Source organism: Drosophila suzukii, chromosome 2R, assembly GCF_043229965.1.
Source record: "Drosophila suzukii chromosome 2R, CBGP_Dsuzu_IsoJpt1.0, whole genome shotgun sequence".
Taxonomy (NCBI): Eukaryota; Metazoa; Arthropoda; class Insecta; order Diptera; family Drosophilidae; genus Drosophila; species Drosophila suzukii.
Genome location: NC_092081.1, coordinates 4,718,685 through 4,733,316, shown reverse-complemented (window position 1 = coordinate 4,733,316; position 14,632 = coordinate 4,718,685). Strand labels below are relative to the sequence as shown.

The window sequence follows — 14,632 nt, the reverse complement described above, 5'->3', positions numbered from 1 at the left end:
GCGGAAGGTCCTAATCAAGTCTGATGGTTGGCTCCGTCAAAAAACATCAGGCACTCAAAAAGTGCATTCTCATTTTAAATATAAAAGTTTTAGATATGAATTGAATACAATTTAAATTATTGCTTACTTTTGGACCCTTTTTAATGGAATTTAAGATAGCTGAAGAATTATCCTGTTTAATTGAATGTAGAACCGAAATTAACAAAAATATTTCGAGTTAGTTGTTCAATCTATGTCAGGCTATCTTTTGAATTAAAAAAAAATATATTCATAAGGACAAACGGCTTTTTAGCCACGATTTCTTTAAGAATGGAGGCGAATATGGAAGCCTTTAGTAAGTAGGATGTCCAGCTAGTAACTTTTCGTGTTGAACTAATACACTTCCATCAGGTTTTCATAATTATACTAATTTTTTGGAAAACGTGAGTATGGCTAACGAAGTATGTGATAGTTTCTTCATACTAGAAGGCGTTTCAGGTGAGTTGCTTGGCCGTGATGAATTTGCATTTCGCCCATCGTTGCCACATGGCCAGACATATCACCGACTGCAGATATATCACCAACTTTTTTAACTATTATGTGATGATGTATTGTACCTTCGAGATCGATAATAAAATGACTGAAATAACGGTGATGTTGCTGTTTGGCGTAATCTACTGCATTTTCCTGTGCATCCTCTACCTGAGCATCAACCACTAGTGAGTTCAGAAATATATGAGACCATCTGAGTTCTTTCTAATCCCAGCCAGTGCAGCTTTTCACCGACGCTGAAGATCGCTGCTCATAAGATGCGAATAAACGAGTACATGGCTGGCGTAATGCTCGTGGGCGTGGCCAATTCAACTCCAGATCTGCTGGTCAACTTATCCCCTGTCAGGCGGGAGTCCCTTACCTTCAACATAGCCATGGCCAATGCCCTAACTATCATATGTCTGAGCGGTGGTGCGGTGTGCTTTATCCGTCCTTTCAGGATGAATGGTCACAGCGTTTTCCGGGACCTTCTCTTTCTCGTCCTCATCATAGAGCTGGTGCGATTTTTCGTTGAGGATACTCATCAAAAGCCATGGGTGAAGGGTACCAGTAAGTTAAATTTAGTCAATATATTTAAAAATTTTACGTATATAAAGAATTTTATGTTTAAACTGCTTTAGTTCTACTATGTATTTATCCAATATACCTGATTGTTAATATTGTCGATGTTGTTCTTCAACGGTACACAATAAAAAGTGAGTATGAAACTAAATACCCTTTTTATTTTTCAAACGCGTATTAATTTATTTAAATTTTAAAGAACTTCGGAAAGATGTTGAACATATGAGGCACTCGCCATCATCCAATCAACACGATCGTAAATTGGCTGAGAAAATTATTTTTTTGAATAGTCTTGAAGAAGACGATGAAGTCCAAATCCTTGAATCAAAAGTATATCGCAAAAGATCTTTTGACGCAGGTTTTTTTGTAACACCTAAGCCACTTATTCGACATAAGAAAGTTGATGTGGAAAGCAACCGAACAATTCTCCACAGCAAGTCCAATCCAAAAAATCTTTTCCTATTTAGGGAGTTTTTTCAATCGCTCAATCCCATCGACTCAGATGCGTGGGGCATAAGTGGTACATGTGTACGCATATCAATGGTCTTAATGGCCCCAATTCGATTTTTGATGAAGTTGGTAATTCCATTTGTGGACATCCAGAAGGCCAAGCATGGGTGGAGCAAGTTGCTGAACAGCTTACAAGTCGTGATCACTCCTTTCGTCATCATTACACTGATCGAAAGTACGTATACGCAGAAAACTAGGCAACACTTAAGAAAATATTAAAGTTGTAACATCTAATTAATTGAATTATGTTTTAAGGGTAAAGTACGTCTTATTATATTTGGAACAATGAAACAAGAAAGAATGCAAGGGTCTAAAGGGGTCCCTTTACATAATTTAAATAACCTTCTAAAATCAGTAGCCTTTTTATATTTTTATATCCGTTTATCGTAGAGAAAAGACGGTATATGTATGCGGAGAAAAGTATGTAACGCCCAAAGCTGTAGCAGATAGCAAAAATCAGACCATTCATAAAGAAGTTATAACCAAATATTGTAATCGCCCCTGGGTGGCGCCATGCTATTTCGGAAAATGTCGCTTTGCTGCTTGCACATCTGCATCTCTTTTGCGCTCCCCTTAGTTTAGTAACGGGTATCTCATAATCGAAACACTCAACTATAGCGGTCTTCCTTGTATTTTAAGAGCTCAACTTGAAACTTAAACTTAAAATAAAAAATAAATGAAAAATTGCCACGCCAACAGTGGCACCCACAATTTTAGGTTTGATTTATTGATTTAGCTTACATTTTCAAAAAGTTGTTACGTATTAAAAGATAGAATCAGCCCTTAAGTGGTTAGTAGAGCTGGGTGGCGTCATCTGGAGGCATATTTATTTTGAAATCGGTTAGCAGATCTATCTGGTAGGTGCTCGACTAAAGCGTTCCTTCTTGTTTCTTGATGAATTAATTGTATATACCTCATGACACAAATCTTTTTTAATCGTTTATTAAAAATATAACTCTTTTCTGAAAAACTAATTTGTTTCTATATTTTAGCTAGCGTAGCCGACAACTACTATAATTGGTATAACATTCCCAAGTTCACAATGGCAACGTGGTCTATATTGGCAACGACGCCCTTGGCCATAATTGTATTTTTGCACTCGCGCACTGACATTCCTCCTTTCTATCATCCCGTAAGAATACCTTCTTATCAAGACCCTTTTGAGCAACCAATATTCCTTTAGCTGTATTGCGTGCTTACAATTGGCACTGTAATTATATTCACTTGGACTTGTGCCTGGGAAATGGATGTGCTTATATCGATAATCGGCATTGTTTTTCAATTGTCTCCATCCTTTATGGCCTTCACCTTCAACGCGGTGTCCGCTGCAACGGCAGACTTTATTTCCTACGCTCATCTCGCCGAACACGGCTTTGGAAAGATGGCCTTTGGCGCCATTGTTGGCGGTTCAGTTTTCAGTAAGTTGGCAACAAAACTGCGATCATATTTTCTAACTTTGATGTCAAAGGTGTATCTGTGTCGAGAATATTTTATTTACATTTTAAACCTTTAAGAAATCTTAAGTCTTTTTTTAAGTCGACATTAATGATTTTAGGGTAATTGTAACACTCAAAAATTAAAGGGTACTGAATTTTTTAAATTTCAGTCGATGGCGATTCTTTTTATAAGTTAAGAAAAGAATCTGCACACAAAGAAAATATTTCTTAAATACAGTACACAAATACAGACTTCACACTTCTAAGGTTCGGGGCTAATAATTTTTTTAATTGTACGGATTCGTATCCGATCATTTCTCCCGCAGACATGGTTGTCAACGTTGGCATCGAATTGGTGGTGGAGAATAAACTTAACTCCGATGGTCAAGTGCACTTGTTCGGAGATGAGGGTGAAACTATCTATTTGTTCCTGGTAATAACCATCGTAACCACCATGTGGTGGTCCTTGACCTTTAACTTCGTTGCCCGGCGATCCGCTGGCGTGTTTCTGTGGTGCCTATTCATACTGTTTATCATTTACTCGACTGCCATTGAATTTCGGTGGATCCATGGTTTCCAGGACAACCAGTACATTGAAGTACAGCCCTATTAAAATACGAAATACTGTGGTGTATAACGCAGATAAAATACAAATCTTCTTTTTGTACAAAATTTATTTGGTAGGGTTCATGTCAAGGCCTAGGCAGACCAGTGGGACCAGCCCCGGATCTCGTTCCAGATGTGGGTGCCGGGGCACTCGGTGGCGCTGACCTGGCGATGGCCGTACAGGATGTAGCCGGAGCTGAGCTGCCCACGGTTGACCGCGTCGTTGAGCAGCTGCTGGGCGGCGGAGATCATGTTCGGCTCCAGGGTGTCCCAGTTGTAGTTTCCCAGGAAGCTGATGCCAATGCTGTAGGGGTTCCACTCGGCGGCGTGAGCGCCCATGTTGTTCCAGCCACGACCCTCGTAGACGTTGCCGTCTCCGCCGATCAGGAAGTTGTAGCCGATGTCGGGCCAGCCCAGGGAGTCCATGTGGTAGTTCTGGACGCCCTGCAGCACGGCGTTGCACTGGGCACGGGTCTCGCAGTAGGAGCCAGCAGTGTGGTGGATGATGGCGTAGCTCAGGTAGTTGCCCAGGCCCACGGTCCACTTGGCGCCGCGACCACCCCACTCCGCCTTGGAGACGACGTAGACGCCCTGGGCCAGGTATTGGCCGCAGACCAGGACGGCGAGGAGGAGAGCCACTTTGGAAACCATGCTTACCAGCTGTAATAGTTGACGATCGCTTGATGGAGAAGGTGGTTTGGTGGGGGAGCTTATATAGCAATCCGCGGTCCAAATGCCGTACCATCTTATCGGTTGGTTGATGGCTGATTTACAGCGCTCCTCAAAGGCACATGCTTAGTCTCATATTAGGGGAAGACCCTCGGCGTAAACCCCGTCACAATCTCCTGATTTTGATTTATTTAATATTCTATAAAGTTGGCTTTTTTCTTTATCAATGGGCTGCAGCCGACACATTGGCTGGCAAGCCTGATTTTCTAGAACAAATTTAATCAAAAGGTGTGTTGTTCGACATCCGTCAGTAGTAAAAATAATTTTTCCCAAATTGTTTTGACTTGGATAAAGGAAAACATTATAATGGGTGTGCACGAAAAAAATCTTAAATATAACTTTACAGAAATAGACTACGAATTTCACTACTTTATCAAAAATGTAAGAGGCTTTTGTTTAAATTGTATCCACTTATTTTTCGGGTGTTACAGATGAGCTGCAGAGCCGTGATGAGACTTCCCTACTCGTATCGTTGCCAGATGGCCAAGCAAGTCGGTGACTGCAAACGCATTATAAACTTATTCAACTACTTCAGGATGATGTATTGCTCGATCCACATTGATAACAAAACAACAGAGGTCCTTTTCATGTTTCTATTTTCGTTTATTTGTGTGGCTTTCCTATGGCTGATGTCTTTCAACATTGGTGCCTAGTAAGTTCCTTGATATACACATATATGAAATGCCTTTCATCGCCTATTTGAGAATCCGCAGCTTTTCGCCAGTCCTCAAGATAATCTCTCTGAAGCTGCACATGAATGAGTACCTGGCGGGCGTTACCCTTTTAGCATTCGGCAACTGTAGTCCTGAAATAATTGCTAATCTAATGCCCGTGAGAGCGGATGCGCCGATCTTTACCATAGCTGTGGGTAATACCCTGGCCATCATTTTGCTGAGTGGCGGTACAGTTTGTTTTCTAAGGCCTTTCAAAATGAACGGACACTGCACAATGCGAGATCTTTTGTTTCTGCTGCTGGGTGTTGAGGTCCTCCGATTTGTTATGATCAAGGAGGGAGCAGTGACCATGTGTGAAGCAATCGGTAAGAATATAGTTCAAATCGCATAAAGGCTTCACTGATTTATAAGCAATCCCTTAGTGCTGTTCTTTATTTACGTCGTATATGTGGTTATTAACATTGCCGATGTTATTATAATGCGATTCTACATCAAAAGTAAGGATTACTTCTTCTGTTTTTTTGGAAGAGTAACTGATCTTGTCTACCCCCCAGAACTTCGAAAAGAAGTGGACCACTTGGGAAACTTAACTCCCCCGCCGACTAAAGAACTACAGGCTAAGCTGCGAACATTGACTTCGTTGGAAGTTGAGAATGACATACAAATCAGTGATACAACCAAGTATCGACGGTCCAGGAATTCTGGTAACCACTTCTCCGATACGACGAAAGCCGGCTATTTTGTTACCCCCAGACCGAAGGAACGACCCGAAGAAGTTGACCACGAAGCCAATCGTACCAATCTGCACAATTCGGAAAACCCCAAAAATCTCCTGCTGTTCACGGAGTTCCTCCACTCCCTCAACCCCATTGATGGGGAGGCCTGGCAGCTGGGCGGTAAGTGCAATCGACTATACCTGATTGTCAGGTGCCCCCTGGTATTCGTAATGCTGCTCTTTATTCCCGTGGTGGACTTCGAGAAGGACAAGCATGGTTGGAGCAAGCTGCTCAACTGTACGCAGATTGTGACGAACCCATTTGTGATCATTACCCTGGTGCACTGTAGGTATGCGAGACCTTTTTGCCCATGCATCTGATCTCTAAACCCTGGTGACCTTCAGCTGCCGTGGCCAGTGTCTATCACACCTGGTACATAACCCTCAACATCAGCATCTCGATGTGGTCGCCGTGCATAACGATCCCGCTGGCCGTAGCGGTCTTCCTGCATTCACGGACGGACGTGCCGCCGTTCTATCACCAAGTAAGAAGTCCCAAATCTCTACCACGCCTGTTCGATAAAACTCGAATTGGTCTTATCCTTCTTTCCTAGCTGTTTATTATCCTTACCTTTCTCAGTTCCATGGTGACCCTCTGGATCGCTGTCACCGAGTTGGAAGTCCTCTCCGAGATTGTGGGCATCGTGTTCAATTTTTCCGAGACCTTCATGGCAGTCACTTTTGAGGCCATTTCGAATGCCACCCCCGATATTATAGCCAATTCCCAACTGGCCATGCAGGGTTACGGGCGAATGGCCTTCGCGGCCATTATTGGAGGACCAGTTTTTGGTAAGGGGGATCTCTATTACCACTGTATTGATAACCATGTCATGTCCATTTCAGCGATTTTAATCAGCATGAGTTTGGCCTTCATCTTCAATCACAGAGTCCGCGAGGTGGGTGCTCATTTGTGGGTGTACGGTGATCTGGGTGATAACTGCTACATTTTCCTGGTAATAACCATCGTGACCACATTGTGGTGGTGTGTAACCTTCAACTTTTACGCACGACGATCCGCAGGAGTTTTCCTGTGGCTCATCTATTTGCTGTTCCTTATATATGCAGTTTGCATGGAGTGGGAACTGGTGCACCCATTTTCTAGAGATGAATATATTGACCCAATATGATTTGATGACTGTTTTGCTTAGATTTAAAAATGATTTTAAATATATACCACACGACTTTATAAAGTTTGAACTCCTTAACCTGATCCTTTCCAAGGGCCTTTAATCAAATATAATTTCATTGCGAATTCACCCACATAACTGTGCTTTGGCGTTTTGCGTCAGCCGTCGTAGTGACTAATTAAGTTAATGAAGTATCATGATTAAAACATTCGCAAGGGAAATGCTTTCGAAAGGCGTCGGGGGTAGTTAAATAACTGTCAGCGGTCCATTGAAATGCAGCAAAGTACCCTCCTAGCAAACTGCCCTGTCCCGACGCTCCAGTTTCATTGCATAAAAAGCGTATTGCATAATGAAGGAAAACTGATGGAAACGATGGGAAAAGCTTCTCGTTAATTAGGGTTAAAGTGGCTGGGGTTGGTGTCCTGTCAACGTTCAAGGGCCAGTGATTTGTGCGACAACGATACTGGAGGATTTCAGCTCAGACGAGTGACTTTGTGGACGGAGTATGGTAATCGATCAGCAAATATAAGACACTGATTAACGGATACAATTCAGCTTAAGAATTCATTGGTTGTAAAACGAGCACAATTTAAGTTGTTTTAACATATTCTTTAACCAAATGGAATTTTCAGAGTGGGTTTTAATCTTATTTAAGTTTGGGATACGATTTTGGGATAAGAATAGATTAGTTCTTTATTTTGTAACATATGTCATGAAGTATTTATAAATTGAACTATGCAATCTGATTAGACAGGGGATTTTCACTCGTTTTTTATTTTCAAGCGTTTTGAAAATGTTTTAAATTTATTCAGAACCGATGAATAGCCCAAGTCAACATTAATATTGACTGCAGATGTAAATTTCACTTGATTCCGGCTATTATGGCAACTTCAGCTGAAACATAACCATTAGGTTTAAGTACAATTGCATAAACAAGAAGTGCTGGCTCAAGCATAGGGAAAAAGAAGTGGGCGAAAGCCAACTTGCAGCTCCAACTTCTGAGGCAAATGGCACGCAGAATTCCGGCAGCAATAAAAGCACTCAACTTCCCTTAGACTTCCCGTCTATCTGTCCATCTGTGCATCCGCCAGACCCTCTATCTGTGCACTTAATGTGACATGTTTTTGCAACCGCTTTGGTTTCGCCTTTCGCCACTCGAGAATCCGATTCCCCGGGCCGGAGGAAAGCTCCATGGCCATGAGATTTGATGCATTTTGCTTGTTACCAAATTGTTTTGCATTTTCCTCCACGTTTTTACATAGCCTTGCAGTGCCGAATTGAATGCAAAAACGAGAAGAGATCCTTTTTTCTATGCAATTGGCTTGGTCTTGCCATGATTCGGTGTGAAAGTCATCAAATATTTAAGGCACAAGTGCGGAATCGCATCCAGATTGCCAGTGATGGTTTATGCAAGAAGGAAAATTGATTTCGAATGATGTGTCATTGGAATAGTTTTCATGGCATATACTAGTATTTAATAGGTATTTGATTTCCGAGCTCTTGATTCCTTAAAGCTCTCTGGTATCAGTAGTTCTTGTTATTGTTTTCCAGATTAATTTCGACCGACAGGCCTCTGTTTAAAAGTTCATTCACTATCGCTCATGAATGAATTTATTTATAGTGCTGTGATTTCTTATCGGTTCTGACTTTTATTGTCAGTCATAAAATGTTGAGTTGATATGACTGTGCAAGTAAAATATGATTTATACTTAGGAAAATCATTCTGTACACGCTTTTTTCCTTGATGGATACAAAATTATAGACATTTTTTAAAGTTGTCATATTGTTTTTGGCAACATAAATTATGGTACCACTCTGTCAGGGGTCAAATTATTCTTTCTCTCTACCAAGAAGACCAAAAGTTTCTCGCAAACTATTTATAAAATCTTAAAGAAACGAGAAAACCTCATCATTTCTTAATAAACAACAAAAATGCCAAGAAGATTGCAAACATATTTCACGTTGCAGTTCGCAACCAGTTATTTCCGCAGTAAAACTTTGTGCTGCAGTTGTCAGTTGGCTAAATGGAAAATATTTCAGACCGGCGAGGGCAACATTTATTTATGGACCAAGTACACACCATATTAAATAGCTTGAAAAGGAAGATTTATGCCTGGAGACGGTCTGCAGCTCTGGACGCCGCTAATACAGCTAGCCATAAATTGCCGCTTAGCATTATAACTCAATTAGCCAGTGGATGGGCTGCGAATGCGTATACGCCAGGTTGTCCGGCCGAAACAGTTACAGTTACATCTGTACTAGTGAATTATGCAAGGCCTAATTAATGTCAAGCGCCAGGAGAGCCCCAGTTTCCGCTTGCTGCAGTTGTTGCAGCCATTGTAGGTCACTTCCCGCCCATGTCTGCAAATCCGTTGGGCGTGGCCGTGTGCACTTGTTGTGGGCTAATGAATCGGCTGCCAGGAGTCTTGCCTTCGTGTCTGCGGCTTTGCTGCAATTAGCGCCGACTCACATTTGACTTAGCCTCCTTGTCATCGCAGAGGTGTGAAGAGCAGCTTGAAGGCAACACGGCGTATACGCAATCCTGTGGCTCCATTGCGTACAAGTCGAGCTTTTGCAACGAAATCCGTTGAAGGAAACGGTTTAGAAATTGTTGGTTCATTTTTAAAGTTATCATTAAGCAATTTATCTGATACAAGTAATTTAAACAAAATATCAATCAGGTGCTCAGCGATCTAAGGGGCTACCATTCCCCAAACTCTTGGATCGGTTGGGAACTGGTTGGTTGCCGTGATCACCAAAAACTTTGGGAAATCACCATACCATAAGCATGCAAAATAGAAAGGAACCGAAAGTACAGCTTTCTTTCTAAAAATTGTGGAACACACATAAAAGTTAACACCCAGAATTTGTACTTTTATTCACACTGATAACTTTGTACTGCCTAAATATCTCCGAATGCTGCTTTAAGTGGCATGTCGGCTGAAAACGAATGTATGACATTCCTATGAATCAAGATAGCAAATACCAAATAGATACAGTAGAAGACGATGCAAAAGATACCGACGGACCGTCGGGCGAAAAAACCCAACGTTGTGGACCAGAGGAGCGTTAGAAATAGTCCCAAATTTAGAAAAATAAAAGCATTTGCGCCGTAGTTCCCTTGTTGGCTCACATTCGTGACCTTCAAGCCAACTAGGTTTCTCACGTGCAGCACAGTGGTGGCGGACAAGCAGACGGCTGTAAGCTTAAAAATTATAAGGGATGTCCTCATTGGTACAATATCTCAGGGATACTCACTGAAGAAGGGTCCTCCAATGGCAGAGGCGTAGGCCATCTTTGGGTAGCCGTGCATGGCCATTGCGATGTTGGCGATCAGAGGACCGAGGCTCCCCGTGCAAGCCTTCACCGTGGCGCCCATAAAGTCCTCCTCAACCTCCAATATATGACCAATCACCTCCAGGACCTTGTCTATTTCAGTGGCGCAAAAGAAGATCATGAGCATGGAGCCAGTCAGATTCATTACAGTAAACACCTGTGAGTGTGAACTAGGACTTTCGATTACCCCGATAATATCTCGCACCCATGTCTCACCGAATGGTAAAATGGTGGCACATCGGTTCGGGATTGGAAGAACATAAAAACGGCTATGGGCATGGTTATGGGAAGGGAGTAGACTCCGTAAATGTATTCCTGGCTTATAGCGACGTACCACAAAGAGTTGCCCCTGGAGCTTATCAAGGCTGTTGGAGTGCGGGAAAATGGTTGGAGCAATAGTTCTAGGAAAATCCAGCCTAACTGTCTCACCTTTGATGACTATAATGGACATCGCCGGATTAAGCATTACTTGAATGCAATTCAAAAGTTTGTTCCAGCCATGTTTCTCCATTTCGTAGTCCACCAGAGGAATGTAGATGCTGCACAGCATCACGCCCGGAATCTGGATTAACATGATGGCCCGCTCGACCACATAGGCTTTTCGCCACTCTTCGCATGTGATGGGTCTCATGGCCAAGAAGAAGTCCTTACATATTCCCCTATTCTTGCCCAGCGCCCTGTTGTGTCGCACATTTCGAGTTTGTTTCTTGTCCACGCTAACGCGAGTATTTCGGGTCATTCGCAAGGTGGTGTACCGCATTTTGTTTATGTTGGGACCCGAATTTTTCTTCTCAAAAATCTCCACTTCCATGTCACGGGTATAAATCTCCTGTTGCTTCTCCAGTTCGCTCAGCCGCTTTCTTTTCGACGGGGTCAGTTCGCCATCCAATAGGGCATCGATTTGAGCATTTGTTGCTGGAAAACTATGTTAAAGAGGTGGCTTTAAAAAATATAAAGGAACTTATTACTTATTAAAGCCCTTCGAATTAGGTACACGTCTACTACATTCACTAATATGTAAAATATGTACACAAAAAACATACCTATATTTAAGGGTAAATATAATTTAATTTAGTCTAAATGAATAAAATCAAATACTTGCATATAAATTCCGACTCGGAAACCTCCATATCGGTTTCCAGAAAGTATTGCAGCGTTGTCGTTCCGAGGATGAGGAACATAATGTCCCGAACGCTCTCGTAGGCATTCATCTTGAAGGGAAACATGTAGCAGATCAACCCACCCGAAACCATGGACACAAACAGGGCGGCGGCCATACTATTGGCAAACACGGGCACATCCTCATCAACGCTGGCCAAGTTCGAGAACAGGTCGGCGGAACTGTTTCCAAAGGCCAATAGGGTCACGCCCGCCAAGTGCTCGTTCATATGCATAAACTTCGATACGGCCTTTAAAGCCGGACTGTAGCTGAAAGCACCAAATAATATTAATACATAATTTCTTAGAGGGACGTTCGTTCTACCTTCTTTTACACAGAAAAAACACTAAGGTTCAATTTAAAGTTCCCACGGTAAATATTATTTTTATCTTTATACATTTTTTCAAATCGAAATAGATAGTAAAAAGCGATATATCGCCTAAAATTACAAAGAAAATAACAAAGAAAAAATGAAGATGCCGCACATATCAAAGGGATGCGTGACTGACGTAATAATGTAAAAGTATAAGATAGCAAAATAAATAAATATAAATCTAAATGCTCCTGTATATAGATATAAAAAATGGGATTATATCGCAATATTGACGAAGACTGAAATTATTATTGTTAATACACCTTATATGGTCTATATATATATTTTCTTTATAATTTAAAGTCCCATCTTTCTGACAATTATTCTTCTATCTACTTCTGATTATAATCATATTTTCTCAGTTCTTTCAATGAGTTAAAATGAAATACAAACCTATTGAGATTTATTACTATCGAAGTACTCACTAGTGGTTGCAGACGTGGATCAGTAGAAGCAGTATCACAAAACAGAGCGCCAAAAACAATGTGAGGAAGATCAACATCTCGAATTCATTGACGCAATTCAGATCGCAGGCCAGGATCCTCATGTAGGGCACCACATTGGTGCTCCGGTTGCAGTCCTTGGCCTTCATCACAAAGGCACACCGTTCCTCGAAGGGAAAGGTGTTGGCTGCAAAGCAGCTGACCGTGTCCCAAAAGTTTTCAAACTCCGCATCCAATTCATTGCGCACATATTCCTTTGTTTCTGTGGTGGCCATTGTTGTGTTGTGTGTGTCGACAAATCGAAATCTTGAAAGCAACTGACATGATTCTCGCCGAATGATTTTGGAGAAACAACCAAGACATTCACGAAAACAATCCTCGCCATCATTGACACTTCCCATTCGGCTCATTACACCAGCAAATCTCGAAAATTGAATCCTACGTAAGCCCAAATATATAATGTAAAAGAGAGAGCTGATCCCAACCAGCGTTTGCTCCGTGGCATTAAATTAGAAAGGACTCCTGTGCAAAATGGTCAGCCAGCTGCCCGCGCAGTCAGCACATCTAGTCAAGCTCGCTCCCTCCGGCCAGGTGGCCGCTGCCGTGGTCAGCAATCTCCAGAGATCGCGATCGAGCTCCGCCCGCCGGAGGCTCATCTCGATACTGTTCGCCGGCGACCTGGGCAACTACATTAGACGACTGTTGGCCCATGTGGCGAGGAAGATCGGGGCGCTCTTTCGGCCGGACCTGGCACTCACCTACAAGGATGTGGCCATCTCCCCGGCCATGGCCCAGAAACTGGCCGAGGTAGGCCGAAAAACCCTAATCCTCGACCTGGACGAGACTCTGGTGCACTCCTGCTACAGCGATCCGGATACCCACGACAACGTGGGATGCAACCTGTTGCCCGAAGACGCACAGCCCGATTATGTGCTCAGCGTGACGATCGAGGGTGTCGAACCGATCTCCTTCCGGGTCTTTAAACGGCCTCATGTCGACGAGTTTCTGGAATTTGTGTCCAAGTGGTACGACGTGGTGATCTACACGGCCAGCCTGGAGGTCTATGCCGCCCAGGTGGTGGACCTTCTGGACGCGGGACGGGGCATGATGCCGCGTCGCTTCTACCGGCAGCACTGCCGCAACTCCGCGCCATTGATCGCCAAGGATCTGACCCTGGTCAACCCGGACATGAGCGGCACCTTGATCATCGACAACTCGCCGTATGCGTACCGCGATTTCCCGGAAAATGCTCTCCCCATCAAGACGTTCATCTACGACCCCGGAGACACGGAGCTGCTGAAACTGCTGCCCTTCCTCGATGCCCTGCGTTTCACCAAGGACGTTCGATCGATTCTGGGCCGGCGTGTTGTCCGCTCCACGATGGTCCGCTCCACGGTTTCATCTACCTACCGATGAAGCGGAACCCCTCCTTTTTAAAAAACATCTAAACTGGCCAGTAATGTCTGTAAAGATGAAGCTTTAATAAATGAAACCGACTCGTTGTATTTATATGTTTGGAACTGTAAAGTATGGCATTTTGTCTAAATAATCAAAACGTATAATTATTATATATATTATATATTATTATAAAATCTGTATTTTTTGGGAGGACCACTTCTTTAGTTGCAGAAAAGTTATTGGCGTTTAGGTAAAAAGCGCAAGAAAGTATTACAAAATAATAAGTTTTTGTTATAAATACAAACTGTAAAATAAGTTCAGGGAAAGAGCGCCAATATTAATTTAAATTATTAATAAAAAATCTTAATTTAATTATACCTACCTAGTTAAAAACTCGCTGATTAAATATGCTTTTATCCTTGCTTTTGTTGGCGTTCAAAAAGCAACCAACTAATATTGTTGTTTTAAACATGGTCATATTTTAATATTAAAGTCCCTAGTCCTTTGTGGGCTAGGCTAATTGCAAGCTGTTTATCCTTTAATCAAGCCAGGCCATTTGAGACCCAACCAAGGCAGCAACATATGGGCCCACCTCGGCGCAGATGCATTTTATTGCTCATACGCCAGGTGGCCCTGGTGTGTTTTTTGCGATTTCCGTGTGTGCTAGCAGAAGTTCGGGGCACACCGGCTGCATGCAAATGCAGGAGCGTAATGATGTTGCGGCTTTTTGACTTTACACGGCCACAGTGAAAGCCACAACTCTGAGCCACCTGATGCCATTCTGCCATCCTGCCATCCTGCCGCCTGTCGTGGCGGAAAGTTGCAAAAGTTTAAATTGAATTCTTAATTATTGCGCCACACGAGGCTGCACTTTTAATGCACACATTTTCGGAGCCAGGACAGACCAAATGTTTAGATAATAATTCAGCTTTCCTGCAAATTGTCAAGTGCGCACAGCGAGTCACATGATAACT

At 42.6% G+C, this 14,632-nt stretch overlaps 5 protein-coding genes across 12 annotated transcripts; 3 read left to right on the top strand and 2 right to left on the bottom strand.

Annotated features, from left to right (window-relative positions):
* Positions 1-210: 210 nt before the first annotated feature.
* On the top strand, positions 211-3,651 carry LOC108019576 (mitochondrial sodium/calcium exchanger protein). Its single transcript, XM_017087412.4, has 9 exons — positions 211-334; positions 391-422; positions 478-698; positions 755-1,080; positions 1,152-1,226; positions 1,292-1,777; positions 2,595-2,734; positions 2,786-3,020; positions 3,365-3,651. Exons 1-9 carry the CDS (start codon positions 310-312, stop codon positions 3,649-3,651), a joined length of 1,827 nt encoding a protein of 608 aa, XP_016942901.1. The 5' UTR covers positions 211-309.
* Positions 3,652-3,694: 43 nt separating this feature from the next.
* On the bottom strand, positions 3,695-4,343 carry LOC108019672 (peptidoglycan-recognition protein SC1a). The gene has a single exon (XM_017087563.4). It carries the CDS (start codon positions 4,293-4,295, stop codon positions 3,738-3,740), a length of 558 nt encoding a protein of 185 aa, XP_016943052.3. The 5' UTR covers positions 4,296-4,343; the 3' UTR covers positions 3,695-3,737.
* Positions 4,344-4,443: 100 nt separating this feature from the next.
* On the top strand, positions 4,444-6,977 carry LOC108019575 (mitochondrial sodium/calcium exchanger protein). 6 transcript variants are annotated; one of them, XR_010653592.2, is made up of 9 exons: positions 4,444-4,754; positions 4,805-5,025; positions 5,087-5,412; positions 5,470-5,544; positions 5,602-5,943; positions 6,030-6,108; positions 6,168-6,307; positions 6,377-6,611; positions 6,666-6,804. XR_010653592.2 is itself a non-coding variant. In XM_017087411.4 (8 exons), exons 1-8 carry the CDS (start codon positions 4,680-4,682, stop codon positions 6,947-6,949), a joined length of 1,863 nt encoding a protein of 620 aa, XP_016942900.4. In that variant the 5' UTR covers positions 4,445-4,679; the 3' UTR covers positions 6,950-6,977. The 6 variants fall into 6 exon arrangements, 3 of the variants coding, with proteins under 3 accessions (XP_065719594.2, XP_016942900.4, XP_070851056.1); XR_010653591.2 differs by having other exon boundaries at positions 4,445-4,754; positions 5,602-6,108; positions 6,403-6,611; XR_010653590.2 differs by having other exon boundaries at positions 4,445-4,754; positions 5,602-6,112.
* A 2,823-nt stretch (positions 6,978-9,800) lies between these two features.
* LOC108019931 (mitochondrial sodium/calcium exchanger protein) lies at positions 9,801-12,670 on the bottom strand. 3 transcript variants are annotated; one of them, XM_065863643.2, is made up of 7 exons: positions 12,243-12,670; positions 11,388-11,713; positions 11,254-11,328; positions 10,715-11,200; positions 10,502-10,650; positions 10,208-10,442; positions 9,801-10,154 (listed from the first exon to the last, which is right to left on the bottom strand). In XM_065863643.2, exons 1-7 carry the CDS (start codon positions 12,668-12,670, stop codon positions 9,913-9,915), a joined length of 1,941 nt encoding a protein of 646 aa, XP_065719715.2. In that variant the 3' UTR covers positions 9,801-9,912. The 3 variants fall into 3 exon arrangements, with proteins under 3 accessions (XP_065719715.2, XP_016943529.2, XP_016943531.2); XM_017088040.4 differs by having other exon boundaries at positions 9,801-10,147; XM_017088042.4 differs by lacking the exon at positions 9,801-10,154 and having other exon boundaries at positions 10,246-10,455.
* A 121-nt stretch (positions 12,671-12,791) lies between these two features.
* Positions 12,792-13,765, top strand: LOC108019574 (CTD nuclear envelope phosphatase 1). Its single transcript, XM_017087410.3, has one exon. The coding sequence runs from the start codon at positions 12,792-12,794 to the stop codon at positions 13,674-13,676; it is 885 nt and encodes a 294-aa protein (XP_016942899.3). The 3' UTR covers positions 13,677-13,765.
* The last annotated feature ends 867 nt before the right edge of the window (positions 13,766-14,632 follow it).

Bases quoted from the DNA above. Each gene is read 5' to 3' on its own strand.
- LOC108019576 (XM_017087412.4), top strand. From the start codon at position 310: ATGGAGGCGAATATGGAAGCCTTTA. The intron at 1,227-1,291 runs GTGAGTATGAAA...TAAATTTTAAAG, and splicing joins TCAACGGTACACAATAAAAA to AACTTCGGAAAGATGTTGAA. The intron at 2,735-2,785 runs GTAAGAATACCT...ATATTCCTTTAG, and splicing joins TTCCTCCTTTCTATCATCCC to CTGTATTGCGTGCTTACAAT.
- LOC108019672 (XM_017087563.4), bottom strand. From the start codon at position 4,295: ATGGTTTCCAAAGTGGCTCTCCTCCTCGCCGTCCTGGTCTGCGGCCAA.
- LOC108019575 (XM_017087411.4), top strand. From the start codon at position 4,680: ATGGGTGTGCACGAAAAAAATCTTAAATATAACTTTACAGAAATAGAC. The intron at 6,308-6,376 runs GTAAGAAGTCCC...CTTCTTTCCTAG, and splicing joins TGCCGCCGTTCTATCACCAA to CTGTTTATTATCCTTACCTT. The intron at 6,612-6,665 runs GTAAGGGGGATC...TGTCCATTTCAG, and splicing joins TATTGGAGGACCAGTTTTTG to CGATTTTAATCAGCATGAGT.
- LOC108019931 (XM_017088040.4), bottom strand. From the start codon at position 12,670: ATGAGCCGAATGGGAAGTGTCAATGATGGCGAGGATTGTTTTCGTGAA. The intron at 10,651-10,714 runs GTGAGACAGTTA...GCACTCCAACAG, and splicing joins GTCCATTATAGTCATCAAAG to CCTTGATAAGCTCCAGGGGC. The intron at 10,148-10,207 runs GTGAGTATCCCT...TTAAGCTTACAG, and splicing joins CATTGGAGGACCCTTCTTCA to CCGTCTGCTTGTCCGCCACC.
- LOC108019574 (XM_017087410.3), top strand. From the start codon at position 12,792: ATGGTCAGCCAGCTGCCCGCGCAGTCAGCACATCTAGTCAAGCTCGCT.